The sequence below is a fragment of the Bison bison genome, unplaced genomic scaffold (genome assembly GCF_000754665.1).
Source record: "Bison bison bison isolate TAMUID 2011002044 unplaced genomic scaffold, Bison_UMD1.0 scf7180017864020, whole genome shotgun sequence".
Classification (NCBI taxonomy): Eukaryota; Metazoa; Chordata; class Mammalia; order Artiodactyla; family Bovidae; genus Bison; species Bison bison.
The window spans coordinates 329,503-340,703 of NW_011494592.1; the positions used below are offsets into that span (position 1 = coordinate 329,503).

The 11,201-nt window shown below is 46.1% G+C and overlaps 1 protein-coding gene across 2 annotated transcripts in view; it reads left to right on the forward strand.

Moving 5' to 3' along the window:
* The first annotated feature begins 4,442 nt into the window (after positions 1-4,442).
* Positions 4,443-11,201, forward strand: part of RPIA (ribose 5-phosphate isomerase A) — a 35,014-nt gene continuing 28,255 nt past the window's right edge. For both annotated transcript variants that reach the window (XM_010834091.1, XM_010834090.1), the window contains exon 1: positions 4,443-4,737. In XM_010834091.1, coding sequence (XP_010832393.1) covers positions 4,465-4,737 — 273 coding nt within the window. In that variant the 5' untranslated portion in view covers positions 4,443-4,464. The remainder of the gene's footprint in view (positions 4,738-11,201) is intronic.

The following is an 11,201-nucleotide window of genomic DNA, read 5'->3' on the forward strand; positions in this document are numbered from 1 at the left end:
TGGAATGTGAAGTCAAGTGGGCCTTAGGAAGCATCACTACAAACAAAGCTAGTGGAGATGATGGAATTCCAGTTGAGCCATTTCAAATCCTAAAAGATGATGCTGTGAAAGTGCTGCATTCACTATGCCAGCAAATTTGGAAAACTCAGCAATGGCCACAGGACTGGAAAAGGTCTGTTTTCATTCCAGTCCCAAAGAAAGGCAATGCCAAAGAATGCTCAAACTACTGCACAATTGCACTCATCTCACATGCTAGTAAAGTAATGCTCAAAATTCTCCAAGCCAGGCTTCAGCAACACGTGAACTGTGAATTTCCTGATGTTCAAGTTGGTTTTAGAAAAGGCAGAGGAACCAGAGACCAAATTGCCAACATCCGCTGGATCATGGAAAAAGCAAGAGAGTTCCAGACAAACATCTATTTCTGCTTTCTTGACTATGCCAAAGCCTTTGACTGTGTGGATCACAATAAACTGGAAAATTCTGAAAGAGATGGGAATACCAGACCACCTGGCCTGCTTCTTGAGAAACCTGTATGCAGGTTAGGAAGCAACAGTTAGAACTGGACATGAAACAACAGACTGGTTCCAAATAGGGAAAGGAGAACATCAAGGCTGTATATTGTCACCCTGCTTATTTAATTTATATGCAGAGTACATCATGAGAAATGCTGGGCTGGATGAAGCACAAGCTGGAATCAAGATTGACGGGAGAAATCTCAATAACCTCAGATATGCAGGTGACACCACCCTTATGGAAGAAAGTGAAGAACTAAAGACCCTCTTGATGAAAGTGAAAGAGGAGAGTGAAAAAGTTGGCTTAAAGCTCAACATTCAGAAAACAAAGATCGTGGCATCCAGTCCCATCATTTCATGGGAAATAGATGGGGAAACAGTGGAAACAGTGGCAGACTTTATTTTCTTGGGCTCCAAAATCACTGCAGATGGTGACTGCAGCCATGAAATTAAAAGATGCTTACTCCTTGGAAAGAAAGTTATGACCAACCTAGACAACATATTAAAAAGCAGAGACATCACTTTACCAACAAAGGTCCATCTAGTCAAGGCTATGGTTTTTCCTGTGGTCATGTATGGATGTGAGAGTTGGACTGTGAAGAAGGCTGAGCACCAAAGAATTGATGCTTTTGAACTGTGGTGTTGGAGAATACTCTTGAGAGTCCCTTGGACTGCAAGGAGATTCAACTAGTCCATCCTAAAGGGAATCAGTCCTGGGTGTTCACTGGAAGGACTGATGTTGAAGCTGAAACTCCAGTACTTTGGCCCCCTGACGCGAAGAGCTGACTGATTGGAAAAGACCCTGATTATTGGAAAGATTGAGGGTAGGAGAAGGGGATGACAGAGGATGAGATGGTTGGATGGCATCACCGACTCAATGGACATGAGTTTGGGTGAACTCTGGGAGTTGGTGATGGACAGGGAGGGCTGGTATGCTGCAGTTTATGGGGTTGCAAAGAGTTGGACACGACTGAGCAACTGAACTGAACTGAATTATGTATATATATATGTATACAAAAGCTTTTCTACTACTCTTGATAAAGGCTTGAGAAAGAACATCAAAAATAAAAGAGATGGAAAAATTGGAAAACATAAACTAAATGAAATGGAAACATTGAATATGAAGTATAAAAAGTAACACAAACTAGATAAAAGATTATCATATAGTCCAGTTGTTTTTAAACATGGTTGCTCATTAGTAGGTCCTTGTTGTTTATCTACTTTATATATAGTAGTGTGTTTTAATCTAATTCTTTATTCTTTCCATTCCATCATACTTATTTTATATGATATGAATTCAATCAGATGTTATATATGTTAAATCATATTTTGATAAACTGTAAGCCATTAAACAATTTCTGGTTTGTACCAAAATCTTGATATGCTCATTTTGTCCATGCATCACCCAATGCATCTATCTGTTCAGCCAGCTAACAACCACATACTGAGCACCTACCTTTGCTACTGTAAAGCCCTGTGGACACAGACAGAAAAGACGCAGGCTCTAGGCTCCGAATCAAGAAGCTTGCCCTCTAGTGGGCAAACGATGTATATCAGCGTGAAAAGTACTGAGATAAGTTTATTCAGGAAGTGAGGCCCTAGCCAGGTCTTAGAAAATGAAGAGGCATTAGCCAGACGAAGATGAAGTTGGGGGCCAGGGTTGTAGAAGGATGCGTGGAGGACATTGGGCATGAAGACATGACAAAACAAGGTGCACTGGGAAACTGTTGCTGGCTATGATTGGTGCTTATGAGGGAGGAGGATGCCCAGGGAAAGGTCAGGATCAGCTCCTGGGAAGCCACGCATGCCTTGTTAAGATGTTTAGAACTCATCCTGAAAATGATGGAGTACCATCAAGATGTAAACAGGGATTACATTAGATTTGTTTTTAAACATTGCTTTGACTTTTCAGGTGGCTCAGTGGTAAAGAATCCACCTGCAATGCAGGAGATTCAGGTTAGATCCCTGGGTCAGAAAGATCCCCTGAAGGAGAAGATGGCAACCACTCCAGTACTCTTTCCTGGGATATCCCATGGACAAAGGAGTCTGTAAGGCTACAGTCCATGGTGTTACAAAAGAGTTGAACAATACTAAAGTGACTGAGCACACATGCACACAAGCATCCTCCCACACTTACTATTCCCTCTGTAAAAAAGGATTTGAAAGAGTTTCACTCATCATCCAGCTATACTCAACCCTGCCCCAAGAGTGCTCTCCGTGGGTGATTCAGGATGGAGTAAAAAGGATGAAGCATTTAGTGTTATGGCTACAAGGCCTCTAGATAGTTCAGATGTGTATCTAAGGAAGAATTTTAATGACTCTAGATTCTTGCATCTTTCCATACTTGGGAAAGAACTAAAATCATTAACTTGAGAATCTTTGTGTGTGTGTGTGATTAGCAGTCTTATTTTACCAAGATGCATGCTTGACTGTATCAAAAACTGAACATTCAATAAACTAAGATCATGGCATCCAGTCCCATCACTTCATGGCAGAAACAATGAAAACAGTGACAGATCTTTTCTTGGGCTCCAGAATCACTGCAGATGGTCACTGCAGCCATATTAAAAGATGCTTGCTCCTTCGAAGAAAAGCTATGACAAACCTAGACAGCATATTAAAAAGCAGAGACATCACTTTGCTGACAAAGATCTGCATAGTCAAAGCTATGGTTTTTCCAGTAGTCATATATACATGTGAGAGTTGGACCATAAGGAAGGCTGAGTGTGGAAGAATTGATGCTTTTGAACTATGGTGCTGGAGAAGACTCTTGAGAGTCCCTTGGACAGCAAGGAGATCAAACCAGTCCGTCTCAAAGGAAATCAACCCTGAATATTCATTGGCAGGACTGATGCTGAAGCTGAAGCTCCAATACTTTGGACACCTGAATGTTAAGAGCCAACTCATTGGAAATGACCCAGATGCTGGGAAAGATTGAGGGCAGGAGGAGGAGGGAGACAGAGGAGGAGATGACTGGATGGCATCACTGACTGGACAGACATGAGTTTGAGCAAACTCTGGGAGATGGTGAAGAATAGGAAATCCTGGCAGGCTGCAGTTCATGGGGTCGCAGAGCCTGACGTGGTTGAGCTACTTGAACAACAACGCTTGACTACATTTCCAAGACCAAAAAGACATGTATGTACTGGCTCCTCCCTTATCTTTTTGGAATAGTTCCACAGAGATGAAATGTTATTTCCCCAGCTGTAGTCCCGAGTAAGCTGCCAGAATAAAACTGAAACTCACTTTTCTTACATTGTACTTTTTTTCAGTTGACACGCACAGCAAGACACTTTATAGGTAGGGAAGAAAAGAGAGAGTTGTTTAGTTCAACGACAGTCCTTTTTGAGTCAATAATTTCTATAGGTCACACATAGGCGTCGAGTCAAGCTCCATCTGGAGGGAACCGCACCATCCAATGCTGCGCAGGGCAGAACAACACCTAAGGCTGGGGGTTCTAAATTTGTAGCCCTGCTCCTGTGGAAGGAGGTCTAAAGGTGGAATAAAGTGTGAGCCGCTGTCCGCAGGTGCGTTTCCCCGTGGAGTCCATCTAGAGAAGTCACTCCTAAAAGGACATTTCCATAAGAGCGACTGCCCTGAGGCCTCGTACGCCGCCACGTTCTTACGTCTAGGAAATCCAACAGGATTAGATCCAACACGCCCATCTCAGACACGGGGGCAAACAGAAAACACTCTAGCCTTGATCCATCCGGGGCTGCTTGCGCTGTACGAGCCGTCACACCAAAGTTCGTCTTCGATTTGCGCACCCGGTCGCGGAGCATTGTGGGGCTGGTAGTCCAGGCTGAGGCGCTGTTTCCGGTCACTGAAGTCCTAGAACTACATTTCCCAGCAAGTACCGCGCCGCAGCGGAAGCGGACCTCGTACGTGGGTTTCAAGACTTCCGGCGGAGCCGGGGGCGGGACCGTGGCGGAGGCTGGAGCGAGGCGGCGGGATGCAGCGCCCCGGGCCCTTCAGCACCCTCTACGGGCGGGTCCTGGCCCCGCTGCCCGGGCGGGCCGGGGGCGCGGCCTCTGGCGGAGGCGGGAACAGCTGGGGCGTTCCGGGTTCCCACGTGCAGTTGCCGGGACGTTCGCAGTTCGGCGCTGGCAGCACAAGTACCGGCGTCAGGGAGACTAACACCGTCTGTCCGGGCCCGTCCGCGATGTCAAAGGCCGAGGAGGCCAAGAAGCTGGCTGGCCGCGCGGCCGTGGAGAACCACGTGAGGGTGAGCAGTTCAGGGCTTGGGCCCCCTTGTTTGGCCTTATGGGCTCTTGCTGTGGGTTCTGAGCGCTGCCAGGTGCGCCAAGTTCCTGGCAGAGCGGGGGCTGCGTGAGAGGGGAGAGAGTACGCACTTGACCTGCCTTGAGACCTGCTCCTTCAAGGCCTTTGAAATACGGAATTGGTTGGGGCCGAGTACCCTAAAGTTGAGCTGTCTAAAGACTACTTGTCAGGCCAGATAACTGTTTGCCAAGTGGAGCGTGGTGGTGTGTGTCTGATGTTCGGAGTGGGGTTAGGAGGGACTTAGCGCGTGGCTTCCTTTATCAACAGATAAGAGACTGGGACTGCTGAGAAGTGTTCACCTCGCTTCACTGCCCAGGGAAGTCGGTGGGAAGCTGATTTGAAAAGTGTTTTGAAATTTAACTCCAGGGACGTGCTTAGCTGGGCGCGCACCGGCTCCTGAATGTACTTGCCGGAGGAAAGCGGAGGAGCCAAAGACTTTAAACCTCCTCCTTTTGGCAGGGCTCGGGTGGACACTTGAAGTCCGGAGATCTTCTTTAAGGTCGGGATGTGGAGATGTTTAGCTGTTAATGTAAGGTCGTAATGTAATGTTAGTGAGGTCGTGACCCCACTTGTTGGCTAAGTGGCGGGTGTGGTCCTCTTGGTGGAGTCTTTTGGATTTGCTGTCAACAATCAATTATCTTAATTGTAAGAATTTTGGGAGCAGGGAGCCAAGTGGAGTATCTCTGCCCTTAGGTGGAGTTTCCTGGGTTTCATTGGCTTTTAATGTTTTCTGCTTTCTGGAAAGTGGTATCAGATTCTCTTTTCTCTAATAATGGTTCTTTATTCTTTACATTTGGTAATGCTTTTGCGTACGAAGTTATTTTGCTGGATAGATGTTATATCCTCCTACAGCCTGGCCAAGTGGGAGGGGCCCGCGTGGTAACCTGTGGCTCAAAGTGTTCTGTAGGAGGAATGACCGAGTATCCTCCCAGACCCAAACCCAGTGACTCCTGTTCTAGTGGCCTTCACCCAGATACATAGCTGCCCTGTTCTGGTGTAATAGTCTGGTTAGCAATAGGAATTTCTATGGGAATTCACAGAGAGAATGTGGAATGTGTCATCTGGCTCTCCTTTTGGGATTCAGTGTCTCAGCTGCAACATTGGGACAATCGGTTGAAATTTCAAATACCTGGAGAAAGTGAATGGTAATGGGCAAAAGAAATCTATACAAATAGAAAAGACTTGTATGTTAGATTTCTTATTATCCTATTACTATTATGTCTTCCTGACCATTGTTTATTATTATTATTATTATGTATTTGGTTAAATAAAAATTTTCAAGCCCCCACCTCAGGCCAGAGCCTCCAGCCACCTGTTGCCTGAAGTTGCCAGACAATCCTGGGGAGATCTCCACTGACCTTTTGGCATTCACCCCAGTCTCAGTTAACACCATTTGCCTTTGCAGACTTCTTTCCTGAGATGTCAACACTATTTGAATGTTTTTTTTTTAAATAATTATTTATTCTTTATTTTTGGCTGTGCAGGGTCTTTGTCGCTGCTCCAGCTGTTTTTCTAGTTGGTGGTGAGCCGGGGCTGCTCTCTAGTTGCAGTGTGCAGACTTCTCATTGCAGTGGGTTCTCTTGTTGCAGAGCATGGGCTCTAGGCCACACAGTTTTCAGTAATTGCAGTTCCTAGGCCTTAGAGCGCAGACTCAATAGCTGGGGCGTACAGGCTTAGTTGCTCTCCTGGGATCTTCCTGGACCAGGGATGGAGCCCATGTCCCCTGCATTGGCAGGTGGATTCTTTATTACTGAGCCACCAAGAAGTCCTGTATTTTGTACTTTGTATCCCTGATTCATTCATTTCATTCCTGTGCTGGGAACTTGTTGAGTGCCTGCTATGTGTCAGGTAGTTGGTGTGGTGGCCAGAGATGTGGCTAAAGGGAGGAGAAGATGCTGATCCTGGGTATTTTGCAAACAAGATCACTTAATTCCAAGACAAGTTTATTGATCATAGTCCTGTACCTGATTGTCAAGGTTTAGCAGCCCTTTCCAGGGTTATCCATTTTTTCCATCTAAGGCCAAATTTTCCTTTAGCACTTTGCGACTTGAAATTGTTTCCTTGTTAGCCAATTCAGATTTTACTGCTCACCCCTTGAAAGACAAGTTTGCTTTCAAAACTTGGGAAAGAAAAGATTGCTTTGTTTTGGAGGCTGGCAACCTGGAGAGAAGGCAGACTTCTAGAACCTACTCCTAAGGTGAAAGGGGACGTTAATTGCAGTTAATCATTTAGGGAGGTCAGAGTCTTATCTTCCACAGTGTGTAGACCTTCTTCTGATTGGCTGATGGGTGAGGTAACTGTGTGGTGGTTAGCAGTTTTCTACTTGGGTGGGGCCTTAGTTCCTGTGAAAGAATTCAGAGATGTGTTGTCCTGTATATTCCTTGAGGAGGAACCAGGACCCTGCCTCACAGCGCTTTGTTTCTTGACTGCTCCTCCCTTGCTTCTGCATTCCTTACCTTACCTGAATAGTGACTGCTTGTATCTGTCCTTTGGAACTGAGGGAAGGTCAAGGAGGCTGTATGAAGCCTATTTCCTACAAACAACAAACAGAGCACAAGGGCCTGCTCAGTTTTATACTCAGTTTGTGTAAGTTTATCAAGGTAGCTTCTGTGCCAGGTTCTATTGGTTCCACCTTTGAAATGTTCTTAGAACAGACCCTTCCTGTGGACCAGCTTTCCCTGTTCAGGCTTTCCCTGTGGCCAGAAGATCACAGTTGCCCTTGTCTTGTCTCTTCTGACCAGCCAAGTGATACATTGTCACCTCCTGAAGCTCCCTTCTGCTCTTAGCCTCATCCTAACCTCTGTATGACATCTGTTACAAGCCAGTAGTGAGCCAGGTGGAGGGGATACAAGGATAAGAGGCTCTGATTCTGGTCCTTAAGCCCACAGTCTTGTTTCCTTCTCTGCTCTCCTCTCTCCCAGGGACCAGAACATTGGAAGGGACAGACTGCTGGACGTGGCTGTGTTTTCGTGTCATTACCCTCTACCTAGAATGCTCTTGTCTGCTGCTCTTGCCTGTTAAAACCCTGTCCTTCAGGGTTTGGTTCAAAGGCCATTCTTCCTTTCAGTTTTTCCCTAGCCTTGTAGGGGGAGGAATTCTTCCTTTAAATTCTGTAGTCCTCCATACCTCTTAGGTGCTTTATGTTTCATGGTCTAGTTATGTGTGTATCCCAATCCCATGAAGGGTGAACTTTTGGAAGGTAGTAAACTTGATTTTCATTCGGCATTGGTCGCAGTGGGACCTGCCTGCTAAATGTCTGATGAGTTGTGTGGAGTGTGGACACATGTGGAGGTTGCAGGCTGAATCACTGGAGTGTTAGGGTTTCCCTTCCCGAGGCCCTTGGTGCTCCAGGGTGGTGACTACTTCCATTCCTGGGTGAATGGAAATTTTGGAGAGTTCTCTACTGAAGGGCTTAGGTAGCCATCCTTGACTCAGGTCTGCTGGTGCAGCATGGGTCACCACGCAGGGCCACGTTCTCCTAAAGGTCTATAACCTCCTATGCTCTCTTTGGAGCCTGGCCTTTGCATTTTGGCTGACTGAGCTTGAAGAAGTTGGTGGACAGTAGTTCCTGTAGGTCAACAGAAGAGGTTACCCCACTGGACATGGTGAGCCAAGTTGTGATGTTGCACATATGACCTGTGGTTTAGTGTTGCCATTAGGAGGGGCCTGCTCCTCCGGTGGAGCCTGCCTGGCTACTGTTGGGCCACCTCTGTATAGCTTTGGCTGTTACACTGATTCCTGGCCAGTCATTGGATTCCAGGGCAGCAAGACCACAGGGCTGAAGAGCTTTGGGCCTGGCAGGTCTGCGCAATTCTTGGCCTCTACCAAAAAAAAGCCAAGGGAGGAGCCTTGCACAGAGCTTGTGTGATTCACCCAAGTTCATCTGTGTGCTCCCTGCCTGCTGGATGACAGGAGAGTGGGGAAATGAGGAATCTGGCAGTTGAATTACTGTGTAGCTGGAGCTCTTAGCTTCATGTCGAATGTGATGGTCATGCGGAGCCTGCCTAGTCAAGGCATTTCCTTGTTTGCTTAGTTTGCTGGGAGTGTGCATGAATGCCTCGTCACTCAGTCATGTCCGACTCTTTGTGACTCCACGAACTGTAGCCCACCAGGCTCCTCTGTCCTTGGGATTTTTCAGGCAAGAATACTAGAGTGGGTTACCATTTCCTCCTCCAGGGGATCTTCCCAACCCAGGGATTGAATCAGCGTGTCCTGTGTCTCCTGCGTTTGCAGGCAGATTCTTTAGCCGCTGTACCATCAGGGAAGCACCCTAGTTAAGGAAGCACCTTCGTTACTTGAAGATTTTTACATTTTTCTGATGTTCATCTATTTTGTGTGGTAGTGTAGCATTTACTGGTCTTGAAGACCTTGCTGTTGAGGTTTGCCCAGGTAGCTAAGCAGCTGGTGGATGCATTACCTTCATGAGGGCACCACCATGGGTGGATTCCTGACCTAATACGAGCTCCATTTTAAGGCCTCTTGATGTTATTTGGTAACCTTTGAGCCAGTAAAAGTGACTTCCATCAGATCAGGAACACGGTTGATGGGCAAAGCCCTGTGTAGGTAGGAGAGGCCCAGTTAGAAGCAGGGACATAAGTGTTTGATTTGTTGTTTTTTTTGTAACTCGGTCCACCTCTCGTTCTTTCCAGTCTTTTCTTGCTAGAGTTGTCCTCTCACTTTGAGAAGGACTGAATCAGCAGTGGGGTCCATGGGCTTGCCCTGGAGGTTCCTGTGGCATTTGTCCCATGGGGAGTTTGTCCCGAGGGGTCTCCAGGACCTTTCTTCCTCCTACAAAGGGCCCCCCTGCCCCTTGGCAAATGAGTTCATTGTTAATCCGTTGCTGGAACTCTTAAGAAATTTTAATTGAAATGTTTGAGCAAATTGAACTTCCTGTAGTTGCTTATTCAAGGTGAGGCTGTGTAGGGGAGTAATTAATATTGCTAAAAAATGACTTTTTTTTTAAAGGTAAAATCATGATAATTAATACAGATATAAAATAACATTATCAGAGGTTTTTTTTTTTTTTTTTTCCAATTTGACTCATTGAATTGAGGGAACTGGAAAAGATGCTATAACCTGTTCACGTGCTAAGTCGCTTCAGTCATGTCTGACGCTGTGCGACCCTTTGGACTGAGCCCACCAGGCTCTTCTGTCTGTGGGATTCTCCAGGCAAGAATACCGGAATGGGTTGCTATGGCCGTCTCCAGAGGATCTTTCCGATCCAGGGATCGAACCCATGTCTTTTACATCTCCTGCATTGGCAAATGGGTTCTTTGTCACTAGCACCACCTGGGAAACCCAAACTGTTCACAGGAAAACCCAAAGAACCACAAAATTATATACAGTCAGGGAATGTTTAAATAAATTTACAGGAACTCTTATAAATCTGGAGAAGTCTCTTGAGAGTCCCTTGGATAGCAGGAGATCAAACTAGTCAATCCTAAAGGAAATCAACCCTGAATAGTCATTGGAAGGACTGATGCTGAAGCTCCAGTCCTTTGGCCACCTGATTCAAAGAGCTGACTCACTGGAAAAGACCCTGATGCTAGAAAAGATTGAGGGCAGGAGAAGGGGGCAACAGAGGATGAATTGGTTGGATGGCATCACTGACTCAATGGACGTGAGTTTGAGCAAACTCTGGGAAATAGGGAAGCCTGACATGCTGTAGTTCATGAGGTCACATAGAGTTGGACTAATCATCGACTTATCATCAACTGAACAAGAGCTATAGGATAATTAGTTGGATTTCACAAAACAATTTGCATTTCAATGGGCAAGAATTTGCAGGGGCACACTCCCATGTAGGATCAGATAATGCCTGCAGATTCCAGCATTTCGTTGTAAGAGTCTAATAGTCTCTTGCTCATTTCTAAGTCTTAAATTTTCGCTTCAGTCAGTTCCTTTCAGTCCAGTCGCTCAGTCATGTCCAAGCGACAGTCTTTGCATGTCAGTCAGATTCCGTGGACTGCAGCATGCCAGGCCTCCCTGTCCATCACCAACTCCTGGTCCCTCAAACTCATGTCCACTGAGTCAGTGATGCCATCCAACCGCCTCATCCTCTGTCGTCCCGTCCCCTTCTCTTCCCACCTTCAATCTTTTCCAGCATCAGGGTCTTTTCAAATGAGATAGTTCTTTGCATCAGGTGGCCAAAGTATTGGAGTTCAACATCAGTCCTTCCAATGAATATTCAGGACTGATTTCCTTTAGGATGGACTGGTTGGATCTCCTTGCAGTCCAAGGGACTCTCGAGAGTCTTCTCCAACACCACAGTTCAAAAGCATCAATTCTTTGGTGCTCAGCTTTGTTTATAGTCCAACTCTCACATCCATACATGACTACTGGAAAAGCCATAGCCTTGACTAGACAGACCTTTGTTGGCAAAGTAATGTCTCTGTTTTTTAATATGCT